Consider the following 26,284-nt stretch of genomic DNA (forward strand, 5'->3'; position numbering starts at 1 on the left):
TCTTGTGCATCAGCCTTCGTGGACCACAGAAGACTGTGGGTGATCTGATGTTATACAACTTAGCCTTTCATTTATTCTCTATGGAAACATGATGTGCCTTTACTGGATAGGGAGAAAAGCAGGCCATGAACAGATTTTTCAAGTCTTTCTGGAGAGACTACTCTGGCTTCCCAAAAAAGTTTAAGTCAGTACACAGGAGAAAGTAAAGCAGCGCCTCAACCATTCCCTCTGTGGAAGACAGGTCTGCCCATGGACGAATAATGCTGAATACATTGAAGCATGAAGAACTGCTCTGAACTCAAAGTTAGTTCCTCCACTACCTCCTTTAGCACAAATCATTTCACACTCTATTCCCAGCAGCCATGACTTAGCAGTAGCAGCATCTTCAGCAATACCATGAATTATAAATGGTTTCATTGTCCTTTGCCTGATTCTACCCAGAGACTGAATGCAGCAATTCACTACTGGCAAGGAAGGATGCCAGCTATAAGCCAGCAACTTCAGTGGAAATCTCCCACATTTTTTTGGCAACCATACTGGTTTCCAGACAAAGGCTGTGAGCACAACTGCCATACGCCTTTCACAATGAGCAGCACCTCTGCTGTAGAGGAAACAGATGAGCTAACAAAGCCAGCAGACACTGTGCTGTGGACAAGCAGGCACATACACCTCCAGACCACTGGCTGCCAGTCCTGGTCTGGTCTGCATAGCACAGCAGATACAGAGTCTGAGGTGTTTACCGAATACTCAAGAGCTTTGACACATTATGGCACACCTGGTACACAAAATGTCATGTTACCACACTCACAAGCTCTCCTTTCAAAGAGGGAAACAGGTCCTTCGCACACCAGGCTTACTCAACCTGGAAGCCCCAATAGTGGTGTAATAAACATCTGTTGTTAAGTACCACCTACTGAATCATTTTAGGCACATGAATCGAAACTTACACAGTGCGTGCTGGAGATGATGACGGAGCTGGAGATGAAGCTCAGACCATCGTTCATACTGACTTGGAGAGCTGCTTCCCTGAAAGAAAAAAAAAATAGAATAAAACCCCCAAAAAACAACAAAAAGAAAAACCCACAAGAAACAATTCAGGCCAGCTAGTTCAACAATCCTCTACTAGATAATATCCTCTGCAACTTGGGCTCCTGATGCACAGAAAAGCCTTTTGTACAGGTTAATTCACACTGCTGGTGCTCTCCCCTATGCTCCAATGCACAACCGCCAATTAACCCAACAAGCAGAAGAAACAATGTCAGAATCAGGTGCATATAAGAACAACAGAATACAGTGAGATGACACAGATTCGTTTTCCCACTGGCACAGTAAGTATTTGAGTACGTAGAAAAAACATACATGCCAACTTCTCGTAGCACAGGTGCTGGACAGAGTAAGTAGGTATCTTCTACTACAAAAGGCTTCTCATCTGGAAAAAAGAAATACTGGGATTTATTACCCGGTGAGTAATACGGGCCTTAAAGACCAAGCTTAAATAATGTTTTCCCTCGCTCTTGATACATAAACAAGATCAAACACTGTGTGAGGGATAAAAAGCTACTGCAAAGCAGTTGTTCTGAGGTAACTGTGGGCATGCTTTTAGCCCATGGAGTTACAGAGTAAATACAAGGTAACAGCAGAAACCTTGCACCTCAGGAAAAAAAAGTCAACACCTCGCATTTACCCCCACAAGAACGATGGGGAAATGCGGCGGCTGACCCTCCTTCCTCATTTCTTTGCAGAGCCCTCATGAAAACTGTCTTGTTTTCAGGCTACCACAGCTCTCTGTCATTCTCACTGTGAAACATTTCACAAAGCCACTTGTGCCACCACTCCTACAGAAGGGCTGAGGACTACCTGCCCCTGCAGAGCTGAACGCCTCAGGGCAAGTGGAAGCCCTCGCACTGCCTGTCACCCACATCTTGCACGCAGCACCTTTGCCATTCCTACAGCTGCTCTGTGCCGCTGAAATCTATCACACCACACATCCGAGCCACAGTAAAACTGAAGATACAAAGCTTTTTGAATGGTCAGAGCAAATTTATTACAGCCAGTCTATACAGGAGATCAGATGGAGCTGCACCAGATTACATATAATCGAAAATAGCTGGGTTAAGAAAATTGTGTATTATGGAAAATTTTGCACTTCACGGCAGACTCGTCTGAAACTATATTAAACCTTCCAACTTAAATTATACTATGGTTTTAAAAGCAGAGTGAGAAAAATTATCGATAGGCAATTGCCTGGGAAGCAGGAACATTAATCAATAGTCTTCTTTTTTAGACTTAAACCAGAATTTTATACCACCTCTCTGGTGACCAGGGAGATGGGGAACCTGAGGAACTTCCCAGCCCACTTGCCAACTGACTAGAGATTGGGCAGACTGGTGGAAAACCAGGCAGATGGGCTGTGTAATTTTTCCTTTTTGGACTGAAAACCACACATTCCCGCAGAAGGGTTTGTTTCTGCTGAATCAGCATTTTCCAGAAGCATGTCACTGCATCAGGAAGCTTTCTACTAGCTGATCTTATAACCATCTCTAAGGCCTTCTATAGAGATGCGTATAGACCTGAAATGAGCTGTTACCAAATGTTACCAGCTTCCTAAAACTTTCCAGTTAAAATTTTCATTTTGTTTGAAAGCCCCGCTCCTGACAGATTCCTGCCCCTTCGCCTCTCAAACCTGTAGGTTTCAATTCTCACCTTCAACCCAAACCTTGAATCTAATCTCTATGTACTACAGGGTAGAAGTAGAGACCTTCATTCTATGGGGCTGTGTTGAAATAGGAGTACAACTCATCATGACCTTGCTCTTCTACTTGAAATGCAGACAGCAAACCTGGGATCTCTAACCATCTGAAGTCTCCTCACAACTGCACAGTGCACTTAACTTCCCAGGGTACATGTAACACTGGCAACGTGGAAGCAAGGTTACGGTGTTCAGTACATCACTGACAGCAACAGGGAATGGAAAGGAGCAAGGATAAAAGTTTAACCAGATCGTTTCGCAATCTAATGAAGAGCTGAGCTATTCTGACTGCCTGGTCTTTTGTTTTTGAGGAAACTTGTGCAAATTACGACTCCATTTAAGGTGCCAGTGGAAAGAGGAAAAGCCACGAAGAGACACAAGCCAAAGCATGTGGCAACCTTCTCTAATGTAATTTCTGCATCAGCTGTGAGCCTTGTCCATTCTTCACTTACTGCTGAGATAAAATTTGTTCACATGGATGGTGCCTAATAATGATTAGGGCAACAGCAGTACAGCACTATTGATCCGGCCCCATTCTCAGTGGCTAGCACACCAGGGTTCACTCGAAAGCAGGGTCATGCAGGAGTGGATGAGGCATAAAAGATAAGAGACGCAGACTGCAAGAGTTTGTCCTCTCACGCAGAAGCAGGACTCACGAAGTTACGCATTCTTTCCCAGACATTCCTAAAGGAGAGGTTTCCACTGAATACAAAATTTTAGAAAGTAGTAATACTGCTCTAGTAATTCCTATCACACATTATAATGCCTACTTCATACCAGTGTACTTCTTTGCTTTGGCAGCAATATAAAAGATTATTTCCTCAGGCAGGTTAAGAAATGTTTATTTTTTTACACTTCATTTAAAAAAATGAAATGGTAATGAAAAGTTGTATCCTTCCCTGAAGTTTTCCTTATGTTTCCAGTTTCCAGCAAATCCCACGCCTACATATACACACTTGAATTTTTGGGTTACCCACAGCAGTTATTTTGTTAAGGACTGCTGGACACAGGCAAACAGCTGAAAATGAAACATTTTAGCCAGCCATCTGGTTTTCAGAGACAGGCTTCACTTCCGCATCATGGCTCACCTACTGAGAGCAGTCTTCAAGCTTCTGTGATCCCTCTAGATCCTTGCTCTTGCTGTTGGCCTGGAAAGTAGCACATCATCGCTGTTTTCCCACAGCCTCAATGCAAGAACGCATAGGAACATTTCCACTACGCTAGATATTAGAAGCGAATGTTTTTAGCACAGGGTATTCCTTTGCTAGCCCCATACTATCTAGAAGATTACTTCCTTATTAAAAGAGAGGCAGACAGACAATAGGCATTTAAAGCATGAAATGTAGCGATATTACGCACATCCCTCACTTCCTATCGCCTGCAGCACAGGCACCAGATTTCTGATGAGCTTGCATCATATACCAGCACTCAGTTTTGCAATGGAGTTACCAAACCAAAACAGCAGCATTTCCCACTTTGCACAAGCAAGGCAGACGCACAGTGGTGGTGAATCTGGCCCTACAGTTCTGTTCTCACCCTGATTTATGAAGATATCATTAACTTCCACAATTTTATGACATTGTTTCAGCGCACACATGCCAAAAGAATGAAGACCAATGTCTTTTCTCCTTTGCTAACACTGGCAGCAAAGGCCAAAGAATTCTCCATGCCAGCATTCACTAAAACAAAAGCTGGCTTAATTTTGCAAGGCCTTTTATGTAGATCTCATCAGCCCTTTGTTTCTCTTTCTCTCCCTTCGCACCCCCAACTTGCACTGAAGTCTATGCCTCTCTAGAAAGTTTATCAGGCTCAGAGTCCCAAGAGGAGACTCATGGCTGGCCAGGCTGGCTACAGGGAGAGATTATTTTGTTTGGAGAATGTTTGTGCTTCACCACAAAAATGAGTGACTATTTTCCTTTGCTCTAAACAAAAGAGGATCCATTTGGTTTGCATAACTCTGGCCATCTGACTCCTTCCTGGAAAACTTACATAGGGAAACCAAACAAAACAACACTTCTCATCTGCTATTGCATCTGTATCTGCAGGATGCATTTGAAAGATCGCCGCTTTTCTCGTCTGCTACAGAAAAAACTTGCTGTATTCCTGTGCAGTAAGAGATGGGCCTGATTGCTCCCAAACTCTAGATCTTGTGCCAAAATCTGAATTTTGTGGTTTGGACTGCTCTCAGCTGACAATACTAGTGGAAGAGCTGTGGAAGGCGGGGGGCAGCAGGCTCTGCTCGATGTCGCTGACTTTGCTGCCCAGGAAGTGATTTCTGTTCTCGGCTCGGCCACTAGCTGGCTGTGTAACCATGACTTTGCCTCTTTTGCCAATTTTATAGGAAAGATGCCCAGGCCTTCATCACATCTCGGACACCAATCAAGGGCAGGGCTTGGGCAGCTTCAGGAAATATTGCAATACCTCACTTATGAGAAAGTCCACCCACTGTAATAGGCACAATTTGGTGTTTACCTGTGCACCTCTAATCACTCCATCGAGCAAAATAAGGTTCTCACTGTATAAAAAAACCCCTCAGGACACAGTACACATGGGCAACTAAAACTAGTCGGTCCTGAGGCATAAGCCATTCAGAGCAGTGCGCAGAAATGGAGAAGGGTCAAACATCTCACAAAAATACATCTGTTTTCTGTGGATGCCCTTTCAACAAGGTACTTTCTATTGCTCAAATTCCTGTAATTCGCTACCCAGCATTCCTATACCTTTTAACAACTATCTGTAGCCTGTAAAATCTATTATTCCCAGCATTAGTGAATAGTTTCTTTTGCCATTAGCAGGGTGTAACCTTTTGGCAAGCCAGGACTTTGAATACTTCCCAACCATAATAATAAAAGCCTCGATATATGCATGATGTTTTAAAACAGAAGAGGAAACCTCAACAAAAGAGAGGTACAAAAACTCAAAGAAGGTGACCAAGACAGACAGTAATACCTTCTTTTAGCCATATAACCAAGCTAAAATTAACAACCTTTTCTTTGGTTAATGGTTCATCCAAGAACCGACTGGTACACTGAAAACTGACTGCAAAGATCCCTTACAGAAGGATTTAAGAAAGCACAACATTTTCAAATTGCCACCACAATATTGCAAGCACTGATTGTTGGACTCGCAATATCAGCAATATTTTAGTCCAGAAAAGGCTGCAAAAGCTGTTTGCCAAACTTCCCATATATCACAGACTAACAATTTCCTTCTGTTATCCCTGCATTTATGATTTGCATTCAGCTAAAGTAAATCTCAGAAAATGCTTTGGCCTAGTCTTCTGTTTCTACAGGAGAGAAGACTCTGGTCTATTAGATTAGCACAGCCAAACTGGGGGTGGGAATCTGGCTGCTCTCACAGAAGACTCCCTCAAGAAAATCTGTGCTAAGGCAGCTGTTCTCCTGGGTACCTCATCCCACTCGAGATGAGTAGCCCTGAGCCATTGTGAGCCTGAGTACTTACTTCCATTGTCCCTTTGTCACCTCAGATGAGACAAAATACCTCCACAATTCTCTGTACTGTCTACTAAAGCACAATCTCTGTTCATCCTGGCTGACTCCTTGTCTTATGCCACTCCTTGTGACAACTCTGTAAGCAACGTTTTTATTTCAAACCCTTTTTGTGGGGAGATAGGAACGTAGAAAGACACTGGAACACTCTCTCAGCTAGAGACACTGCCTACAAGAAAGACCCATAAATAAGAAATGTTTTGTTAATGCTGTAATGAAAACCACATTGAGATCATGCTATAATTGCTCTGCTTTGTGTAGGGACACATGAGCTTTGAATGCCAAAGCTGTTCAGAGCAGAGTTAGAGGATGGGGGAAGAGACAGATAAGCACGGAACAATGATACCGCATTCATAACAATCTCTAGATGGAGAGAAGGTATCTAGAAGGAATCTCTTTTTCTCTGATAGGTTCATCTGCTGTGCATACAATTCTGTTCAACACGCACACATAGCTTCAAGACTACTAATAGAACTTGGCAACGCATGAGTATTAATTTGCTCATGCTCACAGCTGGCAGCTCAGGAGAGCAGCACGTGCTGTAGTCCAACAGGGTCACTCCCAGGCAGGAGTCTTGGTCCAGCATGCAACAGCTCCACTCCAATCTCAGAGCTGTTACCATAAGCTCCATCATGCGTATTTGCACAGATATACTAATGTCACAGTCAGCCTTGGTCCCCCACAAGCGTACAGCATAAATAAGCAAGCTTGGTAAAGCACTCCACATTGCACGGAGATTCTCCTCCTCGCTCAGCTCAGGTTTCCTGACTGCCCTGTGCTTGTTCCTCCACACTTGGCCTGGACAGCTTGCAGAGAAGTCGCTGGAGGTAAATGCATAGGAATCCTGTTTTAAAAGTTTCTACACTGCAATTTGTTGGAGCCTAGAAGAGCATCTGAGGGAAGCGTGACCTTCTGTTCAGTTTTCATATTCTTTGTCAAGCCATGACTCGGGCCACCCTTCAAAATAGGATGCCAAGCTCACCTTGGTGTATGTGTTCACCTAGGAAAAATCAGAAGCATAGGTTGTATCCTTCCTAAGGGTCACACTCCCAAAAACATCTGATAGAGTTTGTACACAGTGATGGACATTCTCTTAGTGGAGAGAATGTCCATCTTCCACAGTGGAAAAAGGGAAAAGGTACTATAAGTAAATAACAGGAAAAGATTCAGTGGAGGGTTAAAGTGACATGATCAAGTAGGGAAACCAGAAATTAGAGAGAGTGGAACTGCAAGGCAAAATGCTCCTGTGCTAAGAGTGACCAGGGTAAGAAAGTAAAGCAGATATCACAAAAAAGTAGTACTATGCTGCCAGGAAAAGTTAAAGACAGGGAAACTGGAGCAACCTGCTAGGCTTTAAAAACAGAAGACAATTTTTAGGCATTTGTTGGGCAGTTTTGTGATACAGTTCCCTGTACAGCTCACTCTCTGCTGATACCTGGCAAAGTCCTGCTCCCACTCTCTCTGCCTCATTTTCCCTTGCCTCTGGTATTTGCTGCTGAAAAAGAAAAAAAATTAGGCTAGTTTGTGCAAAGGATCAGTTTTGGCCACTCATCCAGAGCACTCACTAGAATGCAAAAGATCTAGCCTCACCTCTGCTGTGGTGCACGCTGTTTCCTCACCAGCCTTTCATCTCTCTATTCAGTTTTATATTGCCTGGGACAGAGCTCGCCTCTATGCCCAGAACTATCTTTGCTGGATACTGCACAATCTGGGCAGACAAAGACATTTTAGCACCACAAATCAGTCACAAAGACACTTTAGCAGTCATAAGTCACTGCACTGTATAATTACTTTTAACTCTGTGCAGTCTGAAACCAATTCTCTTAGGTCCTGCTGCTGGCAGAAAACACCCTGCTGTTGAACACGCATCTGATTACAGTTCTGCTCAGCCAAATATTCTTCATGGTTTCTACAGATGTTACTTTTTTTTATCCAATAGCTATGAACATTATGAGCCGATGCTCTCTTCACCTGCCACTTTTCTCTGCCAATAATCCCAGTAAAAATCTATTAGCTCATGCCCTTAACCTCAGCAAGTCTTAGCTGTGCTGGTTTACATCTCATCTGGGATAATTTAAGGTTTCAGGAACCGTTGGCTTAGTGTTATCTTTAAAAATACCTCCCTCCCTGCTATAATCAAGGCTGAGAGGTTTCAAGCAAACAAAAACAGCTGAGCTATCCAATCTCCATAAGTTTTCCATAAAATTCTCATTCAGTTAAATCTTATGTTAAGCTGTTTGCAGTTAAGTGCCACAAAGGCACACTGAGAATGTAGGCTGGAGCTGCAGGCTCTGGTAAAGTGAAATGCTGAGATACATTCTCACATAGAGCAACTTAAACTTAACAGAGATGTGCCAGCTCCCACCAGGAGAGACCTGTGTTTGAGAACACTGATGAGCAGCTGTTGAGTGCCCTCAATCAGGGAATGGTTTGGCCTCAGAAACTGAGTTTGAGGCCTCTTCCTTCCAGGTCACTGCATCAAACAAGTTAGGGGTGTGCAAAACAGACTGAGAAGTCTTGGTGCAGTGCCAAGGAGAATGAGCTCACTTTTCACCTATGCATCGATTCAGGACACAACAAATGCATCAGGTCAGAAGGCGGGGAACATATTTAGCCCTTATCCTCATTTTCCACAGTCATTTTATGGATACAGGAACATAGCTTCAAACAAAAAAAGCCCATGGGTTGCACTAAGATAAGCTGATCTTTCCTGAAAGCAACTAAGAATTTATGATGACAGACACCATAATAAATTAGTCAGCTAGGCAAGCAGCACACAGAAAGAGAGAAAGGAGTCTTCCTCCTCACCCCCACCAACATCAGGTCACAGTGTTTAGGAGTGAGGTAACCCTCGCAAGCAGTTCCTCCCATTGGCAACACTAGATGTTTTTGTGTCTCCATAGACAGGACATACTGAATAGTGGAAAGCTGATGGATGACATTCTTAGCTTTGTGCAGACTTTAGGATGTTTCCAGGAACAAACGCCTTGCTCCAGAGCCAGCCAGCTCAGAGGAAGCTGAGCTGAGAAGCAATTGGGATGCAACGGCAGGTCACAGCTAGCATAGCTTCAGGTAACAGAGGTAACTTTCAAGTTAATGACAATGAAGCCATTAGCAAGTAGTCTTCTCTGAGGAAAAAGTGGAACAGCGAATCAAGTGCTGAAGACTTTACATGGGAGAGAAAGGAAGGATAGCCTTAATATCACCTCCCTACCTCACAAAGCTGGTGGGAACTGCAGGTACTTTTACCTTCCATTCAGGCTCAGAGCCCTATCCTGGACTCACAATGCAAAGGGGGCCATAAGAAGGACAACTGTTAGATGAATACAGAAGCAGAAATGAATGAAGAACAGGCAATCGAGAAAGGAGGCCTGCACCAAAGCTCTAGCTTCTGAAGAGGCCCCATAAAACAGTAGGAAGAGTAGGAGGCTGGGTGTCAGGACGTCCACATGTTTGCCTGCAATTAGCTCACTTAGAGCAGCTACTTTCAGTACAGTACCTTCAGTTCCACTGTCTGTAAACCGGGGCAGTGGAGTTTACACATTTCATACACATCTTCCAATGTTTTTTCTCTTCAAGATACAGATCTATTTTAAAGCTCCTAATAAAAAGTTAAAATCAAGCCCAAGATCAAAGTTTTTCAGGCCTTCAGAACTCACAGAGACCTTTGTGCTGCAGCTCTTGAAAACAATTTACAGAAAAAATGGAAAGCATAGATGCACGATGCCCTTCCACCAAGGAAGGGCCAAACCTAGCTCTTATCTCCTTCCACACAGGTTGCAAATCTGGACCTTGGTGGTCCTAAAACTGAAATGCTGCACGCATTGACCCAATCAGTTTTGCTTTAGAGAGCATCAACAGCATCAGTCTCTCAAAGGGATATCTGATCTGAGGGATGTTCAGGACTTAAAACAAGGCCAGACCAAGCTACAGCAGGGTGACCTGGGCACTCCTAAATCTTGCAATTTTAGGGACTTCTGTCACACTGAGTGGTGGTCTTGTAACTCCTATAACTTCCATTATACATGTCCATGCATTTCTTTGCAAATACAACTGCTTGACAAATAACTACTTTCTCTTGAACCAAAAGTAGCTCCCCCACAAAGTGAAAACTTTCACCCAAATTTTATGTTTGATCTGGGATATTCACATTTTAAATTTAAAAAAAAAAAAGACAGCAGACATGCAAACTAAGAATGCTACAAACTGTCAGCTTCCAGAAACCAAATCCTAAGGCTTATGGGTTTGCACTACATAGTTTGACTTTGATGAAAAGAAAACTTCTAAATATTTGAGCAGCAATTTCATTTCCATTAGAACCTTCCAGGTGGAGAGAGAAGGCAAGGCTTCTGCCCAGATCTAGAGAACTACAGACTTTATAACCCATATGATCCAAACAAAACTTTGGATCTGAGCTCTGGGGAGAAACCAACCATGGCTCAACATCTAAATGCAGCCATGATCCAGATTTAAGGAGTTGTGGCCACATGTCAGGTTTGGGTCCAATTTTATGGAGCTTAAAAGGAAAAGCATGAATCTGTGGCTGCCTCTGCTGTTCTTTTTTGAAAGCCACCTCTCACTTGTTCATACATCTCCAGCACTTATCTCCAGGCTGCATGGAGATGCCTCCAAAGCAGTTAATTCACCACATCCCCCCCACTCCAGTGCTTTTACTTGGATCCCTCTCCATCCCTACTCCCCCCTCCAATGCCACCTGCTCCTCCCTGGACACTTAGCCCTCCAGTTCCCGCTCTTCATGTCCTCAACACCCACCATATCTTAATTAAGCAAACATGAACCATAGCCAGCCAAGCTTCCTGCGTACTGACACAAGAGTTGGCAATTCCAGAACCTGCCTATTACAGAGAATGCCAGCATAACAGCACAAAAGCCATTCAGGACAAATTACATACACTCACTGTCCTACTCCTGCCCTGAATGCTCAGTGGCATTCCTCACAGGGCAAACAGCCTTAGCAAACTATTCTCCTGCTTTGAAGAGCAAATTACACAGATGCTCAAAGCACGAGCAAGTCTAACATTGAGCCATTACACTTCCACTAGTAAGAAACTAATTAATGCATTTTATACTCAGGAGGGTCAGGACCACCTCCAAAACGATCAGGCAGCTTCTGAATAGATTCCATGTTAGAAAAGATGAATTCTACTGTCACTGGTGTTATTACGTATGAGTTATGCTATCTGGTTTCCTGTGTGGGTTTGCAGGCATGTCAGATAAGAACAATAGGATCATTAGTTCTTCCAGCTAAATGGCTCTCAGTACACTTCCCAAAAAGACCAGACACTCAGGGTCTAATGTGCTTCTCTTACTTTTGTTCTTCTGCTGGGTGAACTCTGTAGAGGAAACGTCTTTCCAAGCTGCATCCACAGAAGCACAGCAATGCCTTAGCCACTGCTCCAATACAGCTTTCAACAACAGTGTTTATTTAAGCTGCATGACCAGGCCTGCTAAGTACCATAAAATATAGGTGAGGAGAGAAGCAAACCTGATCTCACTACATACTTAACCCAGCAAGACACACATAGATACCCTTCACAAGCAAGTTTCTTGTCTTCTGTATTTTGTGCCCTCCACTGCTCAAGCTTATCTATCCACATACTTGCTGCCAGAGTCGCAGCATACAATACCACCAGCAATTTTCCTCTAAAAAAATAATCTCTTTGCAACAGGCCTATTATGCAAATGGAACAGATTATTAAGCTTTTATTGGAGGCCAAGAATGGATGTTGTGTTTCAGAGAAATCATAAGCATCTCTTAAATTTCACTGTTTGGCAGGACTCATTTAAATTTAAACTTATTTGCAGCCTTTTCCTCCCACTTGTGTCTTAGACATGCCCAAACTGGAGCCAGTTTTATGAGCCCTTCAGCATTGGCTGTAAAATCCAAAAGGGCCAGGTCTCTTCCATCCTTGCCACCTACATCAAAAGCTTGTGCAGTAAAAAAAAAAAACAAACCATAGATAAGCTTTCATTTTGGTTCACAACATTTTTTACATTCAGGGCAGTTCTGTCTAGTACGTGCCATTACACTTCCCCTTGGATCTAAGCTTAAGCATTCCTACCTGTCTCAACCCTTCATGGAGCCATGTGCTGAGGCTGGCTTTCCCTCAGCTTCACACCATTCTGCAAATGTAATAGCTCCTCATCCCATAATTATTACCTTCACAGTGAAGATATTTGAAGATCCAAAATGTTTTGCAAGCAAATGCCTGCCAGTGCAGAGTCAGAAAAAAAAAAAAAATATGAAAACAGCTTACTGAGAGTAACTGTGTCATTTATCCTGAAACTGCAGAGCACTCTGTCAACATTACGGGCATGTCGAAATCCGTTTCCTCTCACGACAACCTGAAACGACTCTGTAGCAAAAGAGACAGTAGATTATTGATACATAGCGAGGCAAAGAATGGTCATTTAGACACGGCACATATGTCAGAAGTTTCCACTTGATATCCTTCGAGCTAAAATTTGCAGTTTAACAATTTCTAAAATTAAAAATTGTTAAAAGTTAAACTTCCACTCTCTCCCTACCCAATTTCAACTTGAATTTTTGGAAACAGGAAACAATACCACAACAGAAACATTTTAACTGACCTGCAGTGGAAACTCTAAGCTTCAGAGACACTGAGCTTTCCCCTCCCCAAGTTGCCATTTTAAATGGCACGAAGTTTTGGATGAAGGCAGGCAAAAGTATCTTTCCATGGAAAGAAAAAACCTTGCAGCGACAGATAACTTGGAGAAGTTCAAGTGCTACTTTCCTAGGTAACTGCAAAATTGTATCAGTTGCCATGAGTTTTGTCACATCCTGCCCTACTAGCCCGTACAATGACCATGAGTCCTTGGCAGGACTCATTTCCATGCAGTGACAGGGGATTTCATCAGCTGATCAGCTTCCTGGTCTCTGGACAAAGGCTATGATCTCAGGAGTCCATGGGCATTTCCCCAAGTCTTCCTCTTTGCTATTCTTCCAGATCAACTCTACAAGGTCACTGCAAGTGCTTGTGCTCTGCACAAGCAGAAAGCATCAACGACAATCACCTACACCTCAGCGTTGAACTGAGAGGTCCTTTTTGGAATAAGCAGAGCTAAGCAATGAGATCATATCCTCACAAGTCTTTCAGACCACTCTCTACTGTTCCTTGTTATTCCAACTACTTGAACCTAGTACTGGGGAAGGTTTACGAACTTCCTGCAGTCACCAGCATTGAAACTGCCTTGCAAGGAAATCACCATTTCCAGACTTTCAGATTTTGAAACACGACCATAGTCCCAGAAAAGTTCATAGACATAGGGATTCAAACCCTGCAGTTCCCCCTGATGAAGGAAACAGCCCCCACAATTCCTGTTACTATCTAGGAGAAACGCTCAGATAATCCCCACTGATGTTTCACTGATAAATGTGGTTTGAACACAAAATGTTTCACTGTCCAAGACAATGCAGGAGTAATCACAGTGCATCAGAAGCACCACACTAGTTTTAAAATTCCCAGGAGCAACAACGAACCTGGTTTTTGCGGATTCAAAGCTTTCCCCTTGCACTTTACAGTCCCCATCTTCTTTCATCTCCCTTAAGGACTCATACACTGTACTTGTCAAAAAAAGCAGATTTGCTCTGGAATCTGGGCTCTCTTCCAGGTCCCACTCATTTACAGCCAAGTTGCAAATCATCCCACCACATCCAGCCAGCAAAGCTGCCTCGCAGGCCCATTATGTGTTGTCCAAGAGCATTTGGGAAGAACGGGGGAGAAGAGCTCTGTTCTGGAGTGCGGGGGCTGGTGAATACTTAAGAGAAATCACAGAAGTCTCAACTTCTGGGGAATGAAAGTTCACATACAGTCAAAGAACAGCATATCAGTGATGTCAGATAAACCACGGGGATCCTGTCTCTGCTTGAGACTGCAATGAACAGATACAGTATGCACTCTGCATGTTTGTACTGATGCAACACCAAATCATCAAGAAACTGGCATTTCAGAATGATGTGTTGCTGCTGAAATTCATTACTCAAGTGTCTGGGACCAGTCTGCAGCGCAAGACTTGCTTCAGGTAACATGGAGCCCTCATGTTCCCTCCTTCCAAAAAAAAAAAAAAATTGCCACCCCTCTTCAAGGATGTGCACAGAAACAAGAAAACATGAGGTACCAGAGCTGTATCTGCAAAAATTTATTTCAGAAAGACACTAATGCACATAACTTTCATATTCAATCACACTTTCATTAGTCTCAAAGTCCTAAGATATGGAATTAGCTGCAGTTCAAGAGCAATGGAGTATTTGCCCAAACTCAGAGATGAGGCTTTGAATTGAATAGCTAAATAACTGTTGGCACTTTTCAAGGTTAATATTGCTCCTCTTGTGATGTACTGGCCAAATTCCAATGTGAGTAGTTTATACAAAACCCCTGTACATTGCCTCGCAGCTGCCTGTGCTGGATACAGCTGGACATTACCCCTACATTCTCATTAAGGCACAATGAATGTGAGTGATAAGATGTATAAGCAACTGACAAGCATATTGGAAAGTGTTAAAGATGGTTATAAATGACAGCTATAAGTCATTTTCTGGCTTACAACATTACATAAGCATCATTGTTTATCACTTGTACAAGTGTGCAAATATATTAAAAAAAAATCTGGGTATGAAGTGGATCTGAGTCTTCATACAATGTCATTTCCTTTCCCAAGCATTTATGAAACATCACTGCACTGTATCAGAGACTGTCATGACAACAATCATCTACCATGCTAAGATAGGCATATCAGAGACAGATAGTCTCTGTTTTGGAGACTTTTTTTAACACAGGAGCTATTTAATTTGCCATCCAAAATGAGAAATAGATGACTAAGTACTATAATTCATGTCAATTATGCTATCCTGGCTTCAAAAAACAAAACTACTGTAGTGGCATGCATGGAATGCAAAACTGATGCTTGGTACTTATCGGGCATTTAGCCTGGTGTCTTGTATCTGCTAGGGAAGTATGAATACCTACATATGTTTAGGTGTACAGGCAGTTGCTCCAGGAACAGGAGATGCCGGAAGGATGATTAAAGCAGCTGCTTTGGAAGTGAAAACAAAAAAGTAATGATAACTGGCTTTCTTACTTGGACTACCAATTTAAGAAAAAGGAAGATGCAGAACTTGTCAGGGACTCATCCTTCTCTACAAACTTTAGCTCTGCTCCCAACCTCTCTACTTAATGAGCTGCTACACATTCAACAAACAGTTAGGATACACTTTATAAAATGTGAAGAATTCACAGGAAGCAAGTGGAAGAGGTTAACATGGTCCTCAAGCTTTCTCCAAAAAAGGCTGGGTTCTGCTGAATGCAGAAATGCTCGCCAGGACTTTAAAGCCACAGTGTGCATAGCATAATCATATTAGAACAAGCACACAAAGAGGGAGCGGTATGATTCACACAGATTAGCTGAATGATGTTCAAATTCTATGCCTCAGTCCCTGGACCAACCCTAAATGCCTAAGAAATATTCAAAGAATATTAGAAGCCTTTAGATCAAAGTGTGCTCGTTTGACTTCCTTGCTAGTTTCTTAAGAAGCTCTTCCCTCAACAGTCCTCTGAGATGAGGAATTTGCAAAACTCTAAACCTAATCACAAAGTCTCCTTTTCTGATTTGGTTTGTAATTTTGCAGCATACCAACTTCAAGTTTGGCACAGTCCGAGTAAGACAGACTGGCTTGACTGAAAAACAGTTGGGCAAAACTGTCAAATTCAAGCCTTTTCTGTAAGAAAATGATATTTGACATCATTTGGCAGAAATGGGAAATGTGAAAGCTACTGTAAGATGAAAAAGAACCTCACCAAAAAAGCAAAATATTTCGCTCCAGTTAATTAGTTCCTTTTGCTCTCTCCAGCAACTAAAGATGGACAGAAAAATGTATTTTAGGCAACGCAAACAACTAGGGCTTTAATTTATACTTACCCCCTGCACATATACTGGAAGGCTCTGCTGCCAGAATTTCTATACAGGATTTCTTCAAAATCTAAAAGACAGAAAAAATGTCATGAAGTATCTCAGACTTTTTTCTACAGAAACACAAATCTAAAAGCGTGAGACAGTGCACTTCTCACGTAAACGCTTAACACTGCACTTGGCATTCATGTCACAATTATGCCATCTTAGCTTTTCACTTTAAACCAAGCATACAGGTGCCATTGGTCTTCCAAGCTATCTCAATGGAGGAAGGCAATGGGTGCCGATGCTCTCCCGTATCTTGGTACAAGCTTGCCTTTGTCTGTGGTACAAGTTATTATGCAGACTATGATCCATAACAACTAAGGCGCACTCTGAAGGGTTAGCGAGGCAACATCATTGCCCTCCCTTTGCTGTCATACCTCCCCCTCCAAAATTTTTCTGGAGACCAAAACTCCAGACAAAGTGTCACAAGTTTAAGCTAAGCTGTTTACCTTTGCATTAAAACACCCTAGGAGCATCTACACAGCCAATTCTCAAGCCTCAGCGTAAGGGTTCCAACTTAAGTTGGATCTATGAGATCTATGAGAGCATACCTTAGTGCATCCTCAAAGTTGCACTATGACTTCAAATCAAGATGTATGGACAATCATTCTTGACTTCAGCCAAACTTTAATTAAGCAGTACGTCTTCATAAGGGTTGGCACTGCCTTTAACCACTTTATGTGTAGACAATGATTTACACAAATACTTCAGCATCAGGCTTGGCAGACTGCTCACAAGGCACGAGGAGCATGCTAGAGTTGGACGCTGTTTATTCTCATACAGTGCTAAAATTGCTCAAGCTGTTATTCGCATGCAACAGCCTTTCCCCTGCTCTGAAGACCAACTCAAATTCTTCACTGCACACAGTCAGCAAACTTGTGACAGTGTCCGTAAGCCCCTGCGAGAATAACAGCAGCGACTGAGAGCTGCGGGTGTTCAGCACTGGGTTGAGCAGCCCCTAGACGAGGTAATACTGATCAAAATCTAGGTCATCTCCAAGAGGCAAGTAAATGTCAGCCAAGCATCATGACTCAAATCCAGCATGAAAATTATTTTCCCAACTTTAAATTGAAACATCTACAATACAATAAATTCTGTAAGAAAAAGACAATCTATTTTTTCTCCACAATCACAGCTCTCTGCCTCAAATACCTAATTGCAAAAGGTACGTATAGAGCCATGATTTATTTTTTAAAACTTTTAAACAAAAGTTTGAGTTACTCGGAAGCAGGTCTGGTAGAGACTGAAAGAATACCAAAGGACTGAAGGAATCAGGATCGTCTGAGCTGCTGGCAGCCTGACAAGTGAGGAGAAAGAAGATTTGCAGGAACAAGGTTATACAGGAACTGTCAAGTGGAAAAAAAGAGAAAGTCAACAGTTGAGATTAGAACTGAAAAGCACTAGAAGACTTTGAAAGGCATAATAAGGAAAATACAAAAACAAACCAAAAAGGACTGTAAGAACACATTTCCAAAGCATCCATCCGTAGCTATCCATCCATCCATCTCCTGTCAGTCCTCTACTACCCACCCCTTACTCATTCCAGGTTCTGCTTCTCTGAAGATACGGCATTTATCTCCCAAAGTGACTGCTGGGGCTAATGAGCACAACTAAGAGTTGATGTTTTTACAAGTATTTTTCCTCTCCACTGAAAAATTTCTCCTTTAAGAAGAGGATATTTTCACATTTTTCCAAATTCCCCCTTAGATTCTGGTCCCCTTCTCCCTCAGCATCCCCAAATTTTAATATATATTTTTCTTCTCGTTGCCTTTCAGCAGTGAGGTGAAAGAGAAGTAGGCAAATGAGTTGGAGAACAAATGCATGAAAAACACAATAATTTTTTTAAAAAATCAAGTAAAACCTCACATGATTAAATTCAAAATTCATGACTTCTATGCAGTCATTTGCAAACATTCACGGTGCAAGCCAACCCGGGTGGGGGGGGTGGAATAGCAGGTGTCTCAACTAGATGATGCAGAGCTCCCTTACAGTCCCATCCAATCCATTTACGTGACTATAAAAAGCTGGCCTTAATGGCTTTTTACAGTGCCAACTGCAATATTTATTTTGATTTGGAATAATAAGAAGTTTCCAATGCTCCAAGCACCCACCCTAACTTAAAGTGAAAATCAGACAGCAATACCTACTGCAAACTAATTTCTTTCTGTCTCTCCTTCATTATAAAAATACATTCAAAAAGGACTTCAACATATTCACTGTAGAAGATTTAATCAAATCTGTTCTCTTATTTCCCCAAGGACTGCACAGCCTTGTGTGGGCTGTAGGTGCACCTCATTCACTGTGGGCTGGCTCCCCAGGAAAGCAAAATAACATGCAAGAGTGGTGATGCAATCTCCCAGCTGAGTGCCTATAAACCACTCCAACAGCATACGTGGGAGAACTGACTCCACATCCTCATTTTTATAGGGAGAACTACAACAGCTCTGGTTTACTTGGTAACTAACTGCAGGCCTCAAGGCAGCTTGCCTTGGCAACCACAAAGAAAAGTATGTGAAGCACGAGCTCCCGCTCTTGGTGAGGAAGCATCCCATTGTCTTTAGAAGCACGCACTTAATGACCAAGCTCAGATTCTCAAATCTCCTGTTGTACTCTACGGGGCTCCAATTAGGCCCCAGCTTCACACAGGCTCCTGGGAGGATCTCTTGTTAATATTTGTTGACACACCAAATAAAAAAATGCAACACATCCTTATGGAAGCATGGCTTTACTTGTCACAGTGATCTCTATCAGGACAGAACTGAATTGAGCACTGCCTGTGACTAATTCAGCTTTCCACCAGGCAATGCATTAAACCCAAGAGCCAGGAGAGGCCCTGCAGGTCACCTAGGCCCTTTCAGAAACAAAGAGAAAAAGAGAGTGAAATTCTGCAGCTGCTGGAAGCTTTCATTTGGTATTCTGGTCCACAAGCATGCAGACAGATTACTTCACCACAGCAGCTGCCTATTTCTCATAAATTTTTTTCACCAAATTTGGCAATTCTAATTAGCAAACAGGATGCTGAAGTTTAATAGAAGGTTAGTGCCTAATCAGCATTAGTGTGAATGACCTACGGTCTGAGGCTGGGTACTCATTATCAAGCTCTGTTGAATTACTAAATAACAAAGTCTGTTGGCAATTACAAAACAGTAATTTATTTATGAAGTGTTTCCTGTCCAATAATATCTGCATGAGCTAAGTAAAATAAATATGTTTAAGTCCTTTTTAAAGATGCATTTGGGGGAAGAAAGAAGTAGAAAGCATGATCACATACCACTAAAAGTAACGAGAAACACTATACAGTCAACACTGGGGGTTCGCATCCTCTAGTTTAGATAGGTAAGCTAGCTACCCAAGCCAAGAGGCCCACGTTGTTGACTTTCTCTTTGGCCTATGTAGAAAGCCTGGATCTGACAGAAGACAGCTTCAGAAGATCTATGTGAAGCTCCTGCTCTGAATTGCCCTCTGGAGATCCCATCCTTCCTTACTGGCTGCAGAAGCTTAAAGAACCCAGCTTGCTGGCCCTGGGCAGTGTGCACGTACAGCTTGACCTACATGTTAGCAGTAAGGCAGACAGCCGACTCAGGCATTTTGTGTACCTTACAGATTTTGCACATACAGGACGTGCCTTGCAAAGGAAGTTACTTCCTCTCATCTCTCTCCCCAGTCATGGGGTCGCAGCCCCTTCTCCCCGCACCAGGGAATATACAGTTTATCTATTTGCCAGTGAAGTTTGCACAGCTAGCTCAGGATGAGTGCGTAAAAGCATCACCACATTTCTCATACTTCATCTATTCCATGCTTACATCAAGCTCTCACAAAAGCTACCATGCTACATGTATCCAGCTCTGCAGTTTGTGCTAGAAAACATCTGTGTAACAGAAGTGTTCAGAGATAGTCTATTTCCAAGCAAAAATTTCTTGGGGTGAAGGAGTACATTGACCTGCCATATCAATTCTAAGAGCTGAGGCAAGACCTGAAAAATACCAAGGGTAGGTGGTCACCATTGCAAGACGATCCGAAAGGAGTACACAGGAAATTAAACTTAAAAGGATGAACCATTTGCACAATTTATTTACAACAGATTTTATATACAGATAGGACAGATACAGATACAACTTATACAGATAGGAGACAGTCTCACAAATTAGTTCACATGACTTAATTTCTCATATATCACAACTGCTTCATGAAGCTTCCTGCAGCTCACTCAGAGAATACTTTCTAAGGGACCCATGATTACATCTCTATTTGATGTAAGCTCCGAGCCGGTGCCACTGTTTAACACATGGCAAGGATCAGGGAGTATTCTTGTTCCAAGCGACTGCTCTTCAGTCAGTTTCTGTCAAAGGCTCAAAGCAAAGCAATGATAGGATCCCAGCCTGACTTTCATGTTGCTTCACATTCCATTGCCTCCAGCACTCCTACCAAAGGCATACAGAGCCATAGATGAAGTTGTTTCAGGTTTTCTGTCTAAGACTTGCTCCATTTGCTGTAAATTGACAGGTATGATCTGCAGAAATTTTTCACAGCAAAGAAAAATTTAATAAATTACTTCAGTTCCTTCTATTTGTTTCCCAGCTTACAGCAATCAGATGTCCATTTCTCTGCCAGGTTCTTCCCTGGAGGACGCGAAAGTTTTAGCAGTGGCTTTTTCACAACGAGGGAGACAAAGCAATTGGTTTTCTTAACAGGAGTCACATTGGAACTCACAGGAGAGAAAGGACAAAAAACCTACAGTGCACTGAATATGTTTAGCTCCCACTTTAACAATCATGTTCTTAAGCATGACTTCAGCATGGGACCTGTATTTTCAGCTTATTTAAGCACAGCCTCCAGGGCAGAGCTTGAATAGCTTGGTGGCGCTCAATGGGAGACAGTCCTCCTTGGAAAGCGTGGAGCAGATGTCCCTGCAGCTGCTAACTCAAAACTTGCTGGCTCACACAGAAAAGGGCAGGCAGGTGTACTGAAGTATTTGCAGAGCCACCACCCTGAACATCTTCTCTCGGCGATGTAGAGGCCCAGCAGAGGCCAGCTTCAGGCTCCACAACTCCCAGCTCCCACTCTCTTCCTCATTCCAGCTGGACTTCTAAGTCTACCGCCTCTGCACATGCAGAGGGTCAAAAAGATCTACTCCTCAGGACCAGGAGAGGAGGGAAGAGTCAAGCTGCCTCAACATCAAATCACTGCACACCAGAACAAACCTAGGTCTTCACATCTCTAAAGTGATTTCAAGCACTAATCTCTCCCAGGCTCATAATTTTGTCTTTCCGTCCCCTGTTATATCAACAATCAGCTAGCAGCCTAACCAATTCCCTCTACACATGGCTGAGCATCCTTACTATACCAGCTCTTACACAGGAATTGAAAGAAGCTTCCAAATCTCATGGCTCTTTCAACATTAAAATGCTTTCCTATGAACACAAATGCTTTGTTTGCTCCAAGACAGAGGTGCTCTACAAGGACTAGAAAAGAAGGAATGAGGGCGCTCATTTTCCAGCTAGAACAGGAATCTACAGTTTCTCTGTTATTCTACAGAATGATTAGTGTCCTTCTTGCTGTTTCTTTTACACACCTCCTTTCTACCCAACCCATTGCAATCACTCCACTCAAATGCAAGTGATCAGGTCACAGACTCATTACTGTACCATTACACTTCCTTGTGACCCTCCTTTCCAGGGCTGGTAAATCTTGCACCAGTCAACTGAAGCAGTTCTTGACTAGGTTCCTGCAGACTAAAGTTTTCCCATTCTGTTAAGTATAACTGGAACGTCAGAACTGCTCCTGGAATTCATTAAAAACAGCTGCAAAGAGAATGCAGGGCTGAGAAGCAAACTAGGGTTTTCTGTTGTTTTGTTGCTTTAAGTAACATGCAACACCTGATTGTCCAAGAGAATTGAGGCAGTAGCCCCACACTTAGACAGTGCCAGGAAAACCAATAAGCCAGGGATTGTATTCCATCTACAAGCGAGAGCACTAGGGAAAATTGAGCCTGTGCTGAGGGAACAGTTTTGCTTGGTACTACATAGTCAGAATAGTGTGTAACCACTGCAAACACAGAAATCTGAGACCCCCCCCAGTGAACCTACCCTCCCTACCTTCAAGTTGTGCATTTCATCTGTGTTTTACCAACTAAAAATCCTATACACATGTATAAAGGACACAAGTGACTTTAAAAGGATTTCCCATCCCTCTTTGTAGCCATGAGAAGCAATCTAACTAGAATACAACTGAGCAAAAGGAACAAAAAAAAATACTGAAAGTTACCTGAAAACATACCGTTTCCTAGTGAACACTTGGCACATTTTATGCTTACAGTGAAAAAGGCACACACATCCTCTCTATTATTGCCTTTCCTGCTCAGCCAAGGGAAGCCTTGGTCCTAGGTGAGACAATATTAGGCCACTGAAAGTTTTAGAGCTAGAGATAGGGATGCCTCACGAGGCATCATTATTTGCCAGTAAAGACCATGGAGCCATTTGCATGACTGGTACACAAGCCATAGGAAAGGAATCAAGCTATGTCCCTCCCTCTGTCAGCTGAATGCCAGCTCTTATCCCAGCCGCTCAGGAATGGGCCAGCTCTTATTGCTGCACCCAACCCTTAGCGGACATTCCAGGAATTGATCAATCTGAATCAGGAAACCTAGGTCTGGAGGAGGAAAAAAAAAGATAGCCCATTTGTCAGGAGGCCAAATGCAGAAAGCCAAATCCTGGGGATTTTGGCACACACAGCAGGATCCCTTCCCCCATTCTAAACAGATGAGCAGTGCAGCACATCCAACAGGACAGAAAGGATGCTAATCAAGCAGAAAGATGGAGGTCAACGAGTGCCCTAATCCTTCATACAGAATGTGCTCTAACACATCTCTGCTGGCTCAGTCTGTCAGCCATTTTATGAACTGTGACCATGTGCCTAGTCCATTCAGTCAGTTACTTCCCATCAAGGAGGGAGACATACAAAGATAATATTTGGGCTCAAAGCTTCCTGTATTGTGACCTGTTGATAAACTCTACCTTAAAGTAAGCAATATTAGTACAAACAAAGGTCAGTTTCTTTGGACCAAATGTTTAAGTGATTTATTAGCAGTCAGCAGGTCCTTGTGAACAGAAGAAAACTAAACCTTCAACTATGCAAGCTAACACAAACTAACATGCACACATGCAAACACATGATTAAAAATACTTACAGAGTCTATGATCCCCTGAAGGGCTTCAAAACCGTCATTCACTGGAAAGACATGATCTTTGCTGTCGGCAATTCTAGCCAGCTGACAGAGCAGTAGAAGTAAATAAAACAGAAACGCAAAGAATGAGATAAATTAGCCAGCAGGCAGCAAATTAAGACTTCTCCAGACTCATCCACTTGCAAGCAAAAAAAAACAAATACTCCAAGTACTCTGTATGGATTGCTAGCGCATTATAGTTTGTCAAGCATTGAAAAGTTTATCTGTTTAGCCTGACTGATTTTAGAAAGCTCTATATTGGGAATCACAAAAGGCTTCCCTTAACTTTGAAAGCAAGACAGAACATGACTTTCACCAATGCCCAGAGCCTAATTGTCTTTATTGCAAAAACTGTCTCCCACATGAGTAAATCACGCAGCACAGCAACTCCACAACCAAAATAGACCACAGCATCAACATGACAGGCCACTAATGCAGCACATACATCATTTAAACCGGGCAACTAATCAAAATTATTCAGTATTTTCACATAGAGAGAAGACTAATGCAAATTATACCCCACCTGGAGATACAAGCCTGATCCACCTTTCCTGTCAGGACAGATTTGACTATTTGTCTGAGGTTCAACCATTAGAGAGCCAAAAAGAAAAAAGCAGGGAGCTATAACAGGAGATATTTTCTGAGTGGAGGGAAAAGGGGAGCAGAAGAGCATTTGGAAGCCTATATGACAAGGAAAAGGGCCATTCATGAGGTGGTGGTAAGGGGAATCAGGTCATCACCTTTCAAGATCTGCATGTTCACTTGTCAATAGCATGCTAAGGGTTAAGGCAAAAATATAAATCCAATTCAGAAGTAATGAGCTCTCCATGTATCTGCTGGAGCAGAATCAAGTTTTACTGCTGCAAGGCCAACGTTTGTTATAGTAATTCTCTCCCATGGCAGAGGTAACATCAACCCAGCAGGCCTCTGGCGTTTCCTGTAGCATTGCAAATTGGAGGCAGCAGACTAGCCACACATTCCTCCTTAAACCCCGCTGGCTCCACCTTTCCAGCTCATGTCACTCAGAACTCCCACTTCTCAAGCAAAACCAACTGCCAGCCTCCTGGTTTTGCATCCAGAGAATACTCCAGGCAACCTTCCCCTGCCTGCTCCGAGAAGGGTATAAAGCTGCTTACTGCTTGTTGGCCAAGATACAGCAGCTTCTGTAAGCCAGGATGTTTACAGTTTCCTCAACTCCTCCCCATAGTCCTCCTCCTAGTATACTGGATGACTGCAGACACGGACATCCAATGCCACTTAATTTCTTCAGCACCTAAATGACTTCAAGTAGCAGCTGTCTTTCAGGTCTGCTACTTTAGATTTAGTCTCTGCCACTTCTATTCCCTCCTTGCTTTTTCTATGACTTAGAGACTCTGGCTTACACTAGTCTCTCGTTTTGATTCAAAGGAGATTGTTCTAAACCAAGTTTGTTTTGATTCCTTTTTGAATTAGTGTTTGAAGCTTTGTTAAGAAAGCTGAAAACTTGGGAAAGCTCTATTCAATAACTATGTCAGCAGTCCACTTAGGGACTGTACAAGTGTTTCACTCGTGTTAGAAAAATACAATACCAACTGTTATACTTGGTGTGAAATGTAATTCATGGACATACTAACATTCATGTGATAAACTTAGAAGTCATTCTATCAAACGGGAAAACACAGTAAAACATTAGTATAGCTAATTAAACACCAGTGCGTCATTTACCTGGGTCTCATTGAAGTCTTTCACACCAACACAATATACTGTTGCTCCCAGGTCACGTGACCGATTAGCCTGGAACAAGGAAAGATAGGATGACATGGATTCAAATGTGATGGAATGCAGGTTTCTGAAAGGCCTTAATCATAAATTTAGTCTTTCTCTGTAAAATGAGCAGGGGGGGTGCTTCTCAAGAGAGCTTTAAAGCTTTCCTCCCTGATTCTGCAGAAACATGTTTTATCTGCTACTAGAGTAGCCGGTTTAGTAAAGGAAAACCCAAGGTATTTGGTGTTTTGTTCTTTTTTTTAAACCTGATTAGCTCTCCTCCAACTTCCTAACATTTGTCTGTCCAACAGATGCAAGACAGACTAAATCCATTTTCCTGTCATCATTTAGGACACATCCCAGCATATTAGTAACCTAAAATGTTTTGGTACTCTATTTCAGACATGTGTGCCTGGACTCATGATATCCATAGGTGAAGAGACATTTCCTTCCATCTGCTATAAAACTCTATCACTCCCACTATTTACACAGCATCTCAAACTAGTAAAGGAAGAACATCCACAGGTTTGGTTTTTCCAGGCTATTTCACTGACATGCAGATGAAGTTGCATTTACTATTAAAAAAGCAGCTGTTCTAAATGCTCTTACCTGCTTAAGTATGAATTCAATCATTTAATCATATTGCATTAGAACAGGAACATCTGACTGCAAACCCATTCCAGAAAAGATGGTAGGTAGCAAGTCAGATTACATCAGAAGACTGTAGTAGTTCATACCGTTAGATAGCAAAGTGCTATACAAGAAAAGCATCATTCAAAGCATCAGTTTTACACTGAGAAACTTAAACCCAAACAACTGAAGCAAGTCACAGTGGTAAGAGCTGAGTTTACGATCTCCATATACAAGCTCACTAACTGTTCCTCCCCAAACCAGAAAAATTGTAACACCTCTGACCTCTCAACTTGTTCATTCATGTCTAAAAACAAACCTGTTTTTCTTGTGGATTTTTTATTTCAGAAGGGAAGAAGAGGAGGTGAACAGTAAGGAGGGGAACTCTAGATTTGTTTGGTTTTGTTGTTCTTTGCCTCAGTCTTTAATAGCCAGTCC

The 26,284-nt window shown here is 42.5% G+C and overlaps 1 protein-coding gene across 1 annotated transcript in view; it reads right to left on the reverse strand.

Annotated features, from left to right (window-relative positions):
- The window catches only part of LOC104623893 (anthrax toxin receptor 1-like), a gene marked incomplete at both ends in the record, with an annotated part of 51,759 nt that extends 26,513 nt beyond the window's left edge, over positions 1-25,246 (reverse strand). Inside the window, 6 exons of the mRNA XM_010291108.1 lie at positions 948-1,026; positions 1,360-1,429; positions 12,537-12,635; positions 16,216-16,276; positions 23,438-23,518; positions 25,178-25,246. Of these exons, the coding sequence (XP_010289410.1) occupies positions 948-1,026; positions 1,360-1,429; positions 12,537-12,635; positions 16,216-16,276; positions 23,438-23,518; positions 25,178-25,246 (459 nt within the window). The remainder of the gene's footprint in view (positions 1-947; positions 1,027-1,359; positions 1,430-12,536; positions 12,636-16,215; positions 16,277-23,437; positions 23,519-25,177) is intronic.
- Between the last annotated feature and the right edge of the window lie 1,038 nt (positions 25,247-26,284).

The sequence above is a fragment of the Phaethon lepturus genome, unplaced genomic scaffold, assembly GCF_000687285.1.
Source record: "Phaethon lepturus isolate BGI_N335 unplaced genomic scaffold, ASM68728v1 scaffold48717, whole genome shotgun sequence".
NCBI classification, from domain to species: Eukaryota; Metazoa; Chordata; class Aves; order Phaethontiformes; family Phaethontidae; genus Phaethon; species Phaethon lepturus.